Raw genomic sequence first — 14,728 nt, forward strand, 5'->3', positions numbered from 1 at the left:
GGTACCAAGTCGGGTATAGCGCAGGTTTGATCGGGCATGGCAACACGCCGGTCATAGAGCACAACAGCCAATTACTCTTGCTTGTCGAGCACGATCGTACGGTACCCCCTACACTTGTAAGCAAAGTATATACATATCGGTAGTCGTTGGCCGGGGGGTTTAATTCTGGGGTAAGCTACCTACATACATGATAGGTACATACATATGGGATTCATCGCATTAAGACGTCATCGCGTGAGCAAGTTGGAGTTGGAGATGTTGGAGTCGTTGGGGAAAGTCATGTTCAGCTTCAGCTTGTTCAACAGACGAAGGGGGGGGGGAGGAAAGTAGAAAATAACGTGTTGTTCGGTAGCACCTTGAAATATTATAACACATGAACATCGGCATATGTACCTATGTAATTACCTAATATAAATAATGAATACCGTTCTAAATACATACATATAATAAAGGGGTATTCATTAGTGAACATGTTACCACGAAACTGGGTTAACCTAATATCTTCCGTATCTAGTTGTATCTTCCGAGGTTACGAAAACCACCTCCAATTGTCTACACCGTCATGTGGTCCCTTTTACGACCTTCCCCCCTGAAGACCAGTACTGCAAGTCACCCCCAAGTCGCTCAAGTCCCCTATTTTAATTCGCGATCACCAGTGGGGAAAACATTTATTGCAGTTCCTGTGCCGCTTCAGGAAATAACAATATCCTGACCAACTGCTTTGATACGTCATGTAATCGATGTGACCCCCGCCCTCGTAACGAGACACAACATAACATGCCCAGCGCAATACCCAGCGCATACCGAGCCACCCGCGCTTGGTCTGATAGTCTGATAGTCTCCTTTATAACTTGACCGGATCACGGCTTAAAAGTGAAATTTCATGTTCCTTGCCTTCTCACCTATCTTCTCTCCTACATATATATCACTTATACAAACCCATAGCCATCGTCGTCGTCGTCGTCGTCATCACCATGGCTACGTTCGCCAGTCTTCCCGCTGAGTTGCGTCTAGAGATCTGGGATCTCGCCTTACACCAAGAAGCACGCGATCGCTTACTTATAATTGGCCAGACCAAGAATGCTCCCATCACTAACGAGTCGCCGCTCTGTCTCTTACCCCTCAAGCACCACGCAAGCCCGCTGCTCTCGGTCAATTCCGAGAGTCGCTATCAAGCCAAGGCCTTCTACACAGCCAAGCTTGATGTCTACGAGGTTCCTCGCCTCTCCAAAGAAGACATCAATCGCAACAGCAAATCCTCATACCAAGTGCAATACATCAACAAAGCCATACAAACCGCCAGCGTGGTAAAGGGCTCTATCTATCTTAGTCCGCGATATGACTTCTTCGTCTCCATTCGAGGCATTGACACCTTCCCGTATCTCGGGGAAGAAAAGAAAGAAGAGTTGCTCGACAAGCAGCAAGAGAACCAGGAAGCCCCCCGCCACTATATCACGGCCAAGATACCGCCCGAGATCGCCATGAAAGTCCGCAACGTCGTCTGTATACAGAAGAACCTAGACAGAGACGACGACTTTTACGATTGGTGGTGGACAGACACGTACATGGAGAACCTCCTATACAACCGGGAGGAACTCGTGCGATATCTCTGCGTCCCGCCTTTCCGTCCCCGTTTATACGGACCCGTCTACGTTAAATACCTCTGGAGGGCATCCGATTTCAAGCAGATCCAGAATTACCTGCATCTATGGCTACCGCAAGAAGAACTAGAGAGTTTCGTTTCTAACGTGATCAAAAACCGCGGTCGCGGCTCTTACAACTTCCGGGAATGGTCACTGCATCCGCATAATCGTATACCTAAGTTGGTATTGCTCGACTTAGAAGAGGATGCGCAGAAGCAAGATGAAGACTGCGCACCGGTTGAGGCACCGGTTGAGGCACCAGTTAAGGCGCAAGTCAAGACCTTATGATAGAGGATTAAGATCAATTAGTGCGAGTTATTTTTTTGGTTTGGTGTTTTTGGATTCGGCTCAGCATTCAGGGAACTTGGGTCCTTGTACCTCCTACTGCCTAATACCTCGGGGATCTTTCACGGCGAAACATTTTTTGTAATTAAGGGTATGTCTCATGGGACTTTGGGAGTTATGGCGAACGGTGAAAGGTGAATGGTGGATGGTAAATAGGTACTGAGGAAAATGGGTATGATGATCCACACGTAGCAATACATTCGCTTTTGCATTTCTCAACAATGCGCAATGCGCATAACATACCTCCATCTAAGGTAACAATCGGTCCGGTCCGTCAATCATCCCCACCATTTTTCTCCAGCTGCCGCATCAAGTATTTCACCTCGCAGGAAAAGCAACTTCATCACAAACACAAACAAAACTCGGCAAGACTATATGTAAAAGCCATGTGATGGAACATATAGTCAAACAGTGCCAATACTTTATATATATAAAGTATAAGGCGGTTAGTAAAATCAAGAAGCATAGTTTGTCATCCATAGCCCTAAGACGAATACGTAACTTCGGCTTGCCCAGTTCCGCACGCGGTGATTTGATCTCCGGAAACCCGTTTCGTTAACCAGAGCGACGAATAGTAACCACTAAACATAAGCACCGACGAGGACCATTATTTTTAGAAGAGAACAGTTTAAAAATCCCACCGGTTAGGATCGCGAACTCGTAAACTGCCTTCCAACCATGCGCCGTGGCGAACGTCTTGGTCAAGACGGTAGCGTCGCATCGTATATAATATATAGTTATTGGTGCTGGAGCCTCTGCGATAAATAAGGATGGGTGCTCCTGGTGTATTTTAACGTCGATTTCCTACCGCTATCAGTTGCTTGCTCGTCGGCTGTAGTTCGTAAGAGATATTGGACTTGTGGAATCCCAATTCTCGTTTCACCATGCCTGTGTCTACCGCCTCTCTCATCACCTTACTCGGTGCCTTCGTCACCACGACTCTCGGGCACGGATACGTCACCGGCTACGTGGCGGACGGCGTGCAGAAACCCGGCTTCTTGCTGCAGTACTACTACGACAAGAAGAACGGCGGGAGCGTGCCTCCCCTGGCCGCTTGGTACGCCGAAAACCTCGACAGCGGCTTCGTCGCCCCCGACGCCTACCAGACCGCCGACATCAACTGCCACAAGAACGCCGCGCCGGGCGAGCTGACGACGACGGTGAAAGCCGGCGGCTCCGTCGTGTTCCAGTGGGGCACCGCGGCGGGAGGAGCGTGGCCGCACCCGTACGGCCCGATCATCGACTACATCGCCCCCTGCGACGGCGACTGCAGCAAGGCGGACAAGACGAAGCTGCAGTGGATCAAGATCCAGGCCAGCGGCATCGACGCGGGCACGCAGGAGTGGGCGAGCGCGAAGCTGATCGCGAACAACAACACGTGGACGACGACGATCCCCGCGTCCATCGCGCCCGGCAACTACGTCCTGCGGCACGAGATCATCGCCCTGCACGGCGCGGCGTCGCTGAACGGCGCCCAGTCGTACCCCCAGTGCTTCAACATCGCGATCACGGGCTCGGGCACGGCCAAGCCCAGCGGAACCCTCGGCACCGCGCTCTACAAGAACACCGACCCGGGTATCCACTTCAACCCGTACGCTACTATTACGGATTACCCGATGCCCGGCCCGGCGCTATTCACTGGTTAGTTAGAGGAGGAGGATTCTTGAAGGATTCAGAGCGGGCCACGGTGCGGCGAAATGTGGGTAAGGTTAGGGAGGAAGTCAAGTCGGAGTTTGTTATTCGGATGTTGGATAACATACCTGGTAGTTAAGCTTGAAGAATAATACAAATCAGCTATTTAAGCTATCTTCGTAGCTGACTTATAACATTTTGGCGAGTATTAGTATTTTGATGTTGTTTAAGTGAAATGTAAGCTTTAGATGTAACTATGTAACTATGTAACTATGTAACTACATTTCCAATATGCAACTTCCCCCGCATCAGTTCTAGAATAATCTCCATTTAGTGATATTTCTATATACGCACTTTACTGTATCCGCGCGCGTCGCATGACCCTACGTAATGCAATGCCAAGTACGTATGTACAGTATATAAACTGTCCGTGCGTAACTTCCACCCACCGCAGCCGCACGGCGTCACGCCAACTTCGACCAGCAAGCAACGCCTCATCCTATCGTAAACCCTCTTACCTATAATTCTTCCCTTCAACAAACCCCTACTTTTTTAAGTACAACAAGAACAAAAAGGACATCAATCCGGTATTGAAACCCACCATCCAGGATGGGAGCGCTCCTATCTCTTCCCTTCTTGGCGCTGCCCGGCGCTGGCACGGTACGTTCAACAACCTGATCACATTAATCGAGTATGTCCAAGACTAACGATAATCTAGCTGATATCCTGCGCTGCTAGCTGCTGCGGCGCTGCCACCTGTTCCATGGTCTGCAGCGCCTGCGGGAAGTGCGGCAACAGGTAAGATAACCACGTTCTATTCTCCTATACCATGTCGCAATGCTTTGCGCGGACTAACTAACATTGAACTTTCAAAGTGTTGCTACCCGTATCGCCTACGCTCTCCTCCTCCTCGTTAACTCGATTCTCTCGTGGATCATGCTCACACCCTGGGCCATCGAAAAGCTACAACACCTAATGTTGGACTATGTGAAGATCGACTGTCCAAACGGCAAATGTTACGGCTGGCTGGCCGTTCACCGAATCAACTTTGCCCTCGGGCTCTTCCACCTTATCTTGGCCGGCCTGCTATTTAACGTCGCCTCCACGAAAAACCCGCGAGCCTCTCTCCAAAACGGCTTCTGGGGCCCTAAAATTATCGTCTGGCTCGCCTTCATCGTCATATCGTTCCTTATTCCCGATGCCTTCTTCCAGGTCTACGGCAACTACATCGCCTTCATCGGCGCAATGCTGTTCCTCATCTTAGGTCTTATTCTCCTTGTCGATCTTGCGCATAATTGGGCCGAGTACTGTCTTGAGCAGATCGAAAAGACCGACTCGAGAGTGTGGAGAGGCGTGCTAATCGGTTCAACCCTCGGCATGTACGTTGGTTCGCTAGCCATGACCATCATACAATATTTCTTCTTTGCTCGTAGCGGCTGCTCCATGAATCAAGCCGCCATCACCATCAACCTCCTATTCTGGATTGCCATTTCGGTTATCTCGGTCCACCCAACCGTCCAGGAGTACAACCCTAAAGCTGGATTGGCGCAGGCCGCCATGGTCGCAGTCTACTGCACGTATCTCACAATGTCTGCCGTCTCGATGGAACCCGACGACAAGCAGTGCAACCCCCTAGTCCGTGCCCAGGGCACCCGGACGACATCCGTGGTGATCGGCGCCATTGTAACGATGCTGACAGTCGCGTACACCACCACGCGCGCGGCAACCCAGAGTCTGGGCCTTGGTAACAGTAGGGGCGGCATCAAGCTCGCAGACGAGGACGAGCACGATCTCGTGACCCAACAGCCAGGACGTCGGGAGATGCGAATCGAGGTTCTACGCCGAGCAGTCGAAGAAGGTAGTTTACCCGCCGACGCCCTGCTATCCGACGACGAAGAGGACGAGGAAAGCGGCAAGACGCCGCATGATGACGAACGGGGCAGCACGCAGTACAACTACTCGGTTTTCCATATCATCTTCTTCCTGGCGACGTGCTGGGTCGGCACGTTACTCACGGGCACAGTGTCAGGTCTGGATGACCTTCCTCAAGACAGCGACTTCGCAACCGTCGGGAGGACGTACTGGGCTAGCTGGGTCAAGATTGTTAGCGCTTGGATCTGCTACGGCATGTACATCTGGACCCTGGTGGCACCTATCGTCCTACCGGACCGCTTTGACTTTTCCTAGAGTGAACTGTAGGGGTCTTTTGTATAATTTAGTTAACTACCTACTTTGCTATGTTACCTAGAATGCTGAAGCATTGTTTATTAGAGTGGTATTTGTAATCAGCGTTCTATGTTAGTATCTCTGCTTAAGCAAATGCTCAATTGCGCAAGTTCTTGATTGTTTTATCTCGTTGCGTCTCATGTGTGTTGCTGGGCGGTCGTTTGTATAACTTACCTAAGTAACCTAGTATGTAGCTACTTAACTGTAATATCATGAGATGGAGTATTTACCTTACCCTCAACGGCTTACAGACATACGTGATTTATTCCGTAGATTTACCAGTTCATAGCGATGGCGTGTACGAAGGAAGCAAAAGCATAGGCCCGGATATCTCGTTACGTTTTTTTGTTCATTGTCAATCCATGATAAATAAATGTTCCCGGATGAACAAGAAGATTACTCCGTAGTAGTTAATAGTAATTGATAGCTGATGGGATATATACATCTTGGAAAGGGGTCTCGAAGGGGTAGGATCGAGAGCTTCCTACTGAACAATATTTTTGTACAGGATCACCTGTGAATATAGGCAAGATGTATGCAGATGTAGCGGGATGTAGCGGTTGATAGTCCCTTGGTAATTGTTATAGACATACGTATTAGAGGTTATTTATATATCGGTTTATCCTAGTATTTACTACTTGTTATGGTATTAACTGACTATATCTATCTGGAAGTCGTCTCCTGGAATATAAGGCATATATACATATACAAACAACGTACACGCCTATTAGGTAACCGACCTCGGAAAAGGGGCTTGTTTCCAGGTAACAGGAGGTCAGGGAAAACTTCACGATTCAAATTGCTGTCCTAATTGCTTTGCTCGATTACGTACGTTTACTCCCTTTTACTTCCGGCTTCAATTCGTGCTACCTCTAAGCTGTAATTACCTATCTAGCCGTCCAAAGCTTCTCTCACCTGATGGGTAGGTAAGTCCTAGATGGAGTACAGACGTACAGACCTTCCAGTCAATTAATTATATTTCTTACAGACGGCTGAAATAGCAGCTGAGTGACTAGGTACTTGGGTTTGTGAGGCTCGGTCCTATCCGCTTGGGTTAATTAGTTTACATGGCACCACGTGTCTACATACTAAAGAAAAGGAGGCGGTATAAACAAGGTAGGTCGTTGGTAGCAAATCACATTTCACACATGACGTCTGCGCAGACTCACGGTGGCACAGTATAGATAGGTATACTAATAGGTAGGTGTTGGTTGATAGTAAGGTAGGCCGGTTATGTGGTGGGACGTCATAACCGAGGTGAATAATATATTCTCTCGATGCTCGTTATAGGTACTTGAGCCTCCAGCCCGCTATGATATACTAGTAATACTGGCTAGCTCACATCGAGTACCTTGATAATCAACTTGGGATATAATTACCTGCGAAGGTGGTCAGTCATGTGGTAATATAACGATGCTGTTGCCTCCACACCGAGTACATAGAAGGGGGTAAGTAAACAACCGCCTCGTTCTTAGTCCACCTCCGGATTTGACCGTTACGCGTAAGGGTGGACATAGGTAGGTATGTAGTATCAACAGGAGCTGGACATCGAATCCACCAATAGGCTAATCAGACTTACTTTGGAGTTCATGATAGCTACCTACGTACCTAACCTACAAAGTAAGTCATGTACGATACCGATATCTAAAGTGGCCGTCAGAGCCTCAACGGATCCTAATCAGCCCACCAGGGGACGGGACATGTCAGAATTCCACGACGACGAATCTTGCCGAAACATGGTTCGTGACGACCGACCGCCTTCCCACGTGGATCTCAACTTATCAAGGTAACCTGTTGTAAGAGCGTCTTGGCCCGATGTGTTGTCTAAGTTGAACAACAGCATTGCCGTGACCGCCCACGGCAAGCAGCTTCATATAAATTAAGCAGATAGCGTACAGGGCCAGCCAACCAGCCAGCCAGCCAGCCAGCACGAGAAATATGACCTATCATACCGCGGAAAAATAATGACATGATAAGCCCCTTATCTTAGGCACGTAAGAAAAAAAAAAAACAAAGCCTTGTCGTCGTCCGGCAGGTTGGTTCGTTCATTGGACTTTTGGAATGAGGCTGATATCCTGATCGGCTGGGCGCTTTCGATTATCGCCGGACCATGTCTATAGGGCCGTGAGAAAGAATCGTAGGTACGTATGTAGACGAAAGGAAGATATCCACCTACAAAGCTATGATGTCGCCCCTGAAGTTATGACGTTGCTCAGGGGCAGCGGCATAAAATCACCTCACATACACGCCGCATGTGAGAGTGTATGTATGTGTGTAAGTATGTATGTATGTCTTAGCTATACGCCGACCTACATACAAGGCTTGATATCCCGACTTGTTTGCTCGATGTACGTACATACATACCTTAGGTACAGATAGCAAGAAGGCTTCCACTGATATCGAGCAGCAGCAGCAGCAGCAGCGTTGAACCAACATCGCATTTACCTCTCTCCATTCTACAGCGCCAAGATAGCAAACACGTTTTATCGGTGTTGTACCGCCTCTCCTGCCTGTCTCTGATGCTGTAAACGGTCGACTGAGGAAATGCCTTACTCCTCCTCTTCCTGCTGCTGCTGCTGAGAGACCCTAAGAGTAAGACTGGTCTCACAAAATAGGGGGAGAAAAAAAAAGAGACGAATCAGACAAACACGGACATACCTCCTCGTAGCGCTCGGATACTGCGGCTCCAGCGAAAGGAGAAAAAAAAAATCATACATAGTCACTCAGCCGTTCGCAAAATGCCCGAGGTGTCGCCCATCCAAGGCGGTGAAGAGCTGCAATTTGCATAATCGCAGCTCTGACGATACGTAGACGTAATGGTATCGACGGGTACGCGCATATCCATTGCAGGCGCCAGTTCACCTGACCGCCCCCCTCCTCCTCCCCCGTGCCTCGCCCTCGAAATAGCTTAACAGCTCGCTTCAGTCTGATATGTAGATCGGCAGCTAGTGGCGCCTGTCTATCTGGTCCTGTGCTTCATGTAGGTAGGTAGATTTGGGACGACTGTGGTGTGTGTGTGGATGTGTGAGCGTGTGTGTGGAGGGCGTGTGTGGAGGAACACCTCGCCTCCTCGCCTGGGTCACAAAAAAAAGCAACTACATCTAGGTATATTTCCTCATCAAATAATTTCTGCTATGTAGGTAGGTATTTACCGGTTTTTTTTAAAAAAAAAAGACTAACAAACCACCCAACCAACAGCATATGCTCGCGAATAGAACCTCTTGACAGCAAGTAGGATGATCTTCCACGCGAGCCGAAATCCTCGCTAAGCCATACCTATTTCCAACAAGCAGCGCGCCTTTAGTACATCTGCGCGTGTTCTGTGTTATTGGACGATGCAAGCCACAGTAGCACATCCAGATCGATAATGGAGAACGATCGTTGCACGAGCCGGGGGGGTTTTGTTAGGTATTCGGCTTTTTTTCGATTTTCGAATTTTCAAAGCGCTACTGCTGGGTTGTTGACTCATTCCCGGCATATGTACGCCAGTCTGTGTGATATATCCAAGTATGCTGATGTGACGGACGATGTTTTTTGCAGTCATATTCTTGCTGCTCGTTGTCCGCCCCAGCTTAGAAGGCCAATGGAGAATCGCTCTCAGCTCTACAGGTTGGCGTGGGGGATGTGATGAACCCACAGGATAGAGCTACGCAAGAAAGGGATTGTTCCTGTCTATACACCGAACCACTACGAGGACATGCTTGTTGCCAATCCTCATATCTATATAAGAGTTGGGCCTAGTCATGCCTAAGAAGAGAATTAAACCCGCAGGTTTACCCAGTCAGTTTTGATCTTCTAATTATTTCTTTCATAATATTCTCAGTTTTGACTTTGGAATCGTCTTCTCAGAGTCACCAACTATCGCTAGGCCTCGTATCTATCTCATAACTCAACTCATAACTCAATTTCCCTTCAACGAAGACAATGCCACATAGTACTCATGAGGCCGAGAAGATGCCCGACTGGTTCGTTGAGAGTGCCCTTGCGAATGATATTTTAATTCTAAGTAGCGTATATAGTGGCAATGGCACCAAGACTGAAAGCAGTTCCGCGCAAGGAAAATCCCAACACGGGGGAAGTTCTTCTCAGACGACCATGCTAGAAATCTGGGCAAATGAGACCGAACGCGAGAAACTCCCCTTCAGCGAGGTGACCCAGCAACCGGCTGTCTAGTACGTTATGCTCCTCTCTGACTTAATGCTGTCCATATACTAAGTATAATTCTAGACCACCTGGGAGGCGTTAACCTTGCTAGAGTCTGCATCAATGTGTACATGTAACTCAAGGAGACCAAGCCCTCGCACAGGGGGCCAGGGGTTGGGTGCGTGTTACAGTCCCTTATGTACAATGGTTAGTAAGAGTAATGGATCAGCAATGAAATATCGCTTTTTTTGTATTATGAGAATATGATTTTGCTGCAGTGTCACATGGCGACACGCCGCGATTGGCTCCGAAACACGGAACTTCTGCAGGATCTCAAGATAATGTAGGCTCGGACGACGTATCGTTGCTCGAATTTGTGCTTCCGACCTGTGCTGTAGCTTCTGCCGCATGAAAACCATCAAGCGTAATCGTCACTGCACCTGCTTGTACGAGCTGATTGACATTAGTATAATAACCATGGTATGAAAGCTGACATATGTTGTGATACTTACTGCACGAGATAGGTCGTCGACCAGGTCATGGACATCCTCAATACCAACGCAGAGTCGAATGATGTCCTCGGGCATCTGCCGCTCCTTTCTTGTCTTTGCGTCGATGCTAGCATGGCTCATACGGCACGGCATACTGATTAAACTGTTGACACACCCGAAGCTTACGCTAATTCCGTACAGCTTTGCAGCTTCGACAATCCTCTCAGATAAGGCGACGTCACCAGTCTCGAACGACAGGACTGCCCCGGCACCCCGCGCCATAGACCAATGAAGATCGTACTGTGGGTGAGATTTCAACCCAGGGTAACGTACGCGGAAACCGTGAGACTCGAGGAATTCGGCAAGTACTTGAGCGTTCGCTTGCTGCTTCTCCATACGAATTGCTAATGTCTTGACTCCCCTCATAAGAAGGAACGAATCGTTCGGAGAGAGACCGCAACCGGTAGCGTTAATAGTGAAATACATCTTATCACCGAGAGAGGTGTCATTGCACGCGATGATACCTGCCATAATATCATGATGGCCTGATAGGTATTTAGTACCTGACTCGTATACTACATCTGCTCCGAGCTCGAGAGGATTGCATAGCATAGGGGACAGCATCGTATTGTCAACGATGACAAGCGCCTTTGAATTAGCGTCGTGGACGGCTTTCGCGATTGACGGGATATCAACAATCTTGATTAAGGGGTTGGTCGGGGTCTCTAAGAGCACCATGGAAGTCTTGTCCGAGACAACCTCGCGTACTCTTTCGACTTCTGTGGTATCCACATGGTGGACAACAATGCCTTGATTCGACGATAAATATGTAAGTAGCCGGTTGGTACCCCCATACAGATCATCACCGGTGATCACTTCATCTCCAGGACGCAACAGCCTAGTAATAACGTCTAAAGCACCCATGCCAGAACCAACAGCAAGGGCTCGGTTAGCATTCATAATCTTAGCCATGTGACGTTCTAGATGCGTTCGGGTTGGGTTGCCCGATCGTGTGTAGTCATATTCATCGCCACCTTTGGAAGAGGTCTGTTTAAATGTAGCGGATTGGTAGACTGGGATGCTTGAAGCACCGTATTGGTCTTTGGTTTCGGTGTAGACAAGTTCAGTGGCCAGAGCATAGCGTCGGCGACCGTTGGAAGGACTCGAGGGAGCAGGTGAGGGAGGTAAAGTGTGACCGTCGATATCGACCTTAGAAACGGCCTTGTTTATAGGTTTAGAGTCGTCCATGGCTGGGTGATGGGATGAAAACGGGACCTCCCGGCGGCCGAATGGAATCTAAAGACTTAAAACTTAGACCCAGACCTTTTTCTATGTAGGCTGGTGGGTATCAGCAAGACCGGTAGAAACCAATTGACTTGCTGATGACCGTTAAACTACCGTACTCGTACTCTTTGCATAAAAGGGAACCGTATAAGTATATTATAGAGGGAAATGGAGCGGTTTCGAGGTAAGAGCATGAAAGGATTCAATTGAGGTTCTGCTGACGGATGTAAATCATGTAGGTTAAAGAAATTCCGTGATCGCTGATCCAAGGTCGTTAGGTTGTACGGAATACAGCTTGACTAAAAAGAGAGCGGTGTGGGGTCCAAGGTCCCTTGCAGCATCCGGTTATCGGGCTGAAGAGGTAAAAACCTGGGGAAGACGCGGGTATCGCTATAGATGACGTGATTTGGGCGGTAGACAAAGCATCCGATCGGTACATCGATAAGATGACCTGTGTGCCAAGACCACGTTTTTTGACCCATAGGGCTGACATCCACGCTACCTATTTACCTATTTACCTACCTATTCTGCTCCTGCCTATTCTAGGGAGTTTAGGCCTGTAAGCAATGGCAATGAGAGCATTGTCTAGGTACATACTCGGGCAGGTAGGTAGATTAAGTTACCATCGATTAACACAACATTAAATACTTAGGTAATATTAAACACATTAACTATACTTAGCACTAGTTAATTGAATGTGTATCCAATGATCAATCGTATTGTAAAGCTTCTCGAGCATCTATCGAGTTGGGCAATTACTTAGTAATGCCAAATTAATCACAGACAATGAACTAAATCGATATATCGCGACATACTCGAAAAGCCTTCTCAACCGTACCGTTGAATTTTACGTAGCCGATATACTGCTTTTGAACAAATGGCTTGCAGGCCGATTTCACTAATAGCTACGTTATGATCGTATGCGCCGATAATTCTATCGAGATAGGTAAACCTCAGCAGCTCAAGATACTCCTAAGTATCGAGCTTAAGGAAACAAATTCATCGCCGGAACTCATATCATTGTACAGAGCAACGTCTTCCCAACCAATGTCTAGTGTTAACTGCAACCCAAGTGGTGATCGTTTAAAAGAAAAATGCCCTAATTATTCCGACGTAAACGCCTTTCCCCATCCCTCCTGAAAGCTCATATTGGTTCATCCAAACACACATTTATGCAGAAGCCTCCGTACCGGCCTCCGCAGTCTTCGCACCCGTGGTCGATGTCTCGACAGTTTCCGCGTCGTCCTCGACGTCCTCGTATTCGTCACTTGCCGATTTTGCTCGTGCGTGGTTCTTCATCATAATCTGGCCAGCACCTTTTCGCCCGAAGAAATCCTCTGTACGAATTCCTCGTACATTAGTTGGGTTAATGGCAGACATAGGGTTTCCGCTTGCTCGGTGCTGGCGAATATATTCCCGTACCGGGGCCATAGCCGCATCGCGGCAAGCTTCCTTAATATCGCTACCAGACATACCGGCCGTTACTCTCGCTACGTACTCGATATTGAAGTTGTCAGGATCGGTCTTAGTACCTTTGAGAACAAGCTGCAGGATCCGTAACCGTTGGTTTTTATCCGGTAAAGACACAGGAAACTTCTTGGGCATCCTGCGGAGGATAGCCTCATCAATGTCATGGATACGGTTAGTAGCGCCAAGCACGACGATTCTTGCAGGGAGCCCTTGTGTATTTGCAGAAGTTAAGCCATCCCATAACGTCATGAACCTAATATTTATCGTTAGTTCCTGATACGACTACGCACGGAGCCATCCTTACTCTGCTTTGACCATGCCACTAGCTTCATGTTCACCGCTTCTCCTGGTCCCCAGCACTGCGTCTATCTCGTCGATAAATATGATAGCAGGCTGTAGTTTACGAGCAAGAGAGAAGACTGCTCGTACGAGTTTATTTGAATCTCCGTACCACTTTTCGGTCAAGGTCGAAATATGAAGGTTGATGAAGGACGCGCCACTTTCGTGTGCAACGGCCTTTGCCAACATAGTCTTTCCGCAACCCGGAGGCCCGTAGAGTAATACACCTGACGGCGCGGATAACAAGGACGCTGTGTGGGCGTAGAGATGCGGCATCGTTAACGGGTATATGACGGATTCTTTAATCTCATCAATGATGTCCTCTAATCCACCGATATCTGTCGTACGTATTAGAATTATAAGTCCAAGTAGATATCGCAGAGTGTGCTAACCATCGAACCCGACAGGTATGTCTTCCGGCGGGACGACCTCTAACGCAACAAGGTTCTCATATTCATTAAGGACTAGATCCTCTATCCGAGGACCCCGCTTCGTGTCGTTATTCGAGTCTTCTGCTTCTACACCCTCCTCTTCGTACTCTCTTGACTTTTGTAGTCTCTGAAGGTTCGCTTTCGCCTTAAGTCGAGCCTGCTCACGCTTCTCCTTGTCTGGGTCGGCGAGGGTTCCTTGGAGAGTCGATATGACATTTCTAGTAAGAAACCAGGCGGCTCCAGCCTAGACGACGGTGTTAGTGATATCAGTCCGGCCGTGTATAAATTTCAATGAAGCGACTTTGACTTACCGTCCCTAGAATCAATAGCAAGTCCCAAAAATAATCAGATCCATTTCGTCTTCGGTCAACCATGGCGAAGGACTGCTTGATCCCGCTGGAAATCATTGGATACACCTCCCAGTTGGCTAGGAGAAATTAAGACGGTCGAAATACAGTCCGTGTGGGTTTAAGGTTAAGACAAGCCACATGGAATAGATGACCGGGCATACGTAGGAGGTACAGTCCGACTCAGGCTTAAAATGTTGGAATATGTACTACTTGAATCAGGTAGGTACGGTAACTTGGGCTTACTAACACAGTAAGTATCAACGCCACATGTACGGGAACGTGGCTGCCTTACATACACCTTGGCGTCTTATCGATTATGTTCCAATTGTCTGGCTTTTCTTTCTTTTTCTTCATTGTATGTACAATTAGGTACC

At 48.2% G+C, this 14,728-nt stretch overlaps 5 protein-coding genes across 5 annotated transcripts; 3 read left to right on the forward strand and 2 right to left on the reverse strand.

Moving 5' to 3' along the window:
- Window positions 1–783: 783 nt before the first annotated feature.
- Window positions 784–1,977, forward strand: F5Y00DRAFT_98405 (uncharacterized protein). The gene has a single exon (XM_048014416.1). The coding sequence runs from the start codon at window positions 975–977 to the stop codon at window positions 1,929–1,931; it is 957 nt and encodes a 318-aa protein (XP_047864033.1). The 5' UTR covers window positions 784–974; the 3' UTR covers window positions 1,932–1,977.
- A 578-nt stretch (window positions 1,978–2,555) lies between these two features.
- Window positions 2,556–3,826, forward strand: F5Y00DRAFT_98396 (glycoside hydrolase family 61 protein). The gene has a single exon (XM_048014415.1). The coding sequence runs from the start codon at window positions 2,873–2,875 to the stop codon at window positions 3,632–3,634; it is 762 nt and encodes a 253-aa protein (XP_047864034.1). The 5' UTR covers window positions 2,556–2,872; the 3' UTR covers window positions 3,635–3,826.
- A 242-nt stretch (window positions 3,827–4,068) lies between these two features.
- F5Y00DRAFT_98417 (TMS membrane protein/tumor differentially expressed protein) lies at window positions 4,069–6,172 on the forward strand. The gene is made up of 3 exons (XM_048014417.1): window positions 4,069–4,280; window positions 4,339–4,418; window positions 4,496–6,172. Exons 1-3 carry the CDS (start codon window positions 4,230–4,232, stop codon window positions 5,805–5,807), a joined length of 1,443 nt encoding a protein of 480 aa, XP_047864035.1. The 5' UTR covers window positions 4,069–4,229; the 3' UTR covers window positions 5,808–6,172.
- A 3,998-nt stretch (window positions 6,173–10,170) lies between these two features.
- On the reverse strand, window positions 10,171–11,883 carry F5Y00DRAFT_98436 (cystathionine beta-l). Its single transcript, XM_048014418.1, has 2 exons — window positions 10,502–11,883; window positions 10,171–10,442 (listed from the first exon to the last, which is right to left on the reverse strand). Exons 1-2 carry the CDS (start codon window positions 11,726–11,728, stop codon window positions 10,323–10,325), a joined length of 1,347 nt encoding a protein of 448 aa, XP_047864036.1. The 5' UTR covers window positions 11,729–11,883; the 3' UTR covers window positions 10,171–10,322.
- Window positions 11,884–12,460: 577 nt separating this feature from the next.
- On the reverse strand, window positions 12,461–14,724 carry F5Y00DRAFT_239797 (AAA-domain-containing protein). Its single transcript, XM_048008137.1, has 5 exons — window positions 14,651–14,724; window positions 14,316–14,596; window positions 13,966–14,248; window positions 13,539–13,911; window positions 12,461–13,487 (listed from the first exon to the last, which is right to left on the reverse strand). Exons 2-5 carry the CDS (start codon window positions 14,409–14,411, stop codon window positions 12,935–12,937), a joined length of 1,305 nt encoding a protein of 434 aa, XP_047864037.1. The 5' UTR covers window positions 14,412–14,596; window positions 14,651–14,724; the 3' UTR covers window positions 12,461–12,934.
- Between the last annotated feature and the right edge of the window lie 4 nt (window positions 14,725–14,728).

Source organism: Daldinia vernicosa (assembly GCF_022497035.1).
Source record: "Daldinia vernicosa strain CBS 139.73 unplaced genomic scaffold F5Y00scaffold_29, whole genome shotgun sequence".
Classification (NCBI taxonomy): domain Eukaryota; kingdom Fungi; phylum Ascomycota; class Sordariomycetes; order Xylariales; family Hypoxylaceae; genus Daldinia; species Daldinia vernicosa.

What these genes read in the sequence shown, in the direction of transcription:
- F5Y00DRAFT_98405 (XM_048014416.1), top strand. Translation starts at nt 975, where the DNA reads ATGGCTACGTTCGCCAGTCTTCCCGCTGAGTTGCGTCTAGAGATCTGG.
- F5Y00DRAFT_239797 (XM_048008137.1), bottom strand. Translation starts at nt 14,411, where the DNA reads ATGATTTCCAGCGGGATCAAGCAGTCCTTCGCCATGGTTGACCGAAGA. An exon ending in TGCTATTGATTCTAGGGACG is followed by an intron (nt 14,249 to 14,315) that starts GTAAGTCAAAGT and finishes ACCGTCGTCTAG; the next exon opens with GCTGGAGCCGCCTGGTTTCT. An exon ending in CATACCTGTCGGGTTCGATG is followed by an intron (nt 13,912 to 13,965) that starts GTTAGCACACTC and finishes TACGTACGACAG; the next exon opens with ATATCGGTGGATTAGAGGAC.
- F5Y00DRAFT_98396 (XM_048014415.1), top strand. Translation starts at nt 2,873, where the DNA reads ATGCCTGTGTCTACCGCCTCTCTCATCACCTTACTCGGTGCCTTCGTC.
- F5Y00DRAFT_98417 (XM_048014417.1), top strand. Translation starts at nt 4,230, where the DNA reads ATGGGAGCGCTCCTATCTCTTCCCTTCTTGGCGCTGCCCGGCGCTGGC. An exon ending in CGCTGCCCGGCGCTGGCACG is followed by an intron (nt 4,281 to 4,338) that starts GTACGTTCAACA and finishes ACGATAATCTAG; the next exon opens with CTGATATCCTGCGCTGCTAG. An exon ending in TGCGGGAAGTGCGGCAACAG is followed by an intron (nt 4,419 to 4,495) that starts GTAAGATAACCA and finishes GAACTTTCAAAG; the next exon opens with TGTTGCTACCCGTATCGCCT.
- F5Y00DRAFT_98436 (XM_048014418.1), bottom strand. Translation starts at nt 11,728, where the DNA reads ATGGACGACTCTAAACCTATAAACAAGGCCGTTTCTAAGGTCGATATC. An exon ending in TCGACGACCTATCTCGTGCA is followed by an intron (nt 10,443 to 10,501) that starts GTAAGTATCACA and finishes AATGTCAATCAG; the next exon opens with CTCGTACAAGCAGGTGCAGT.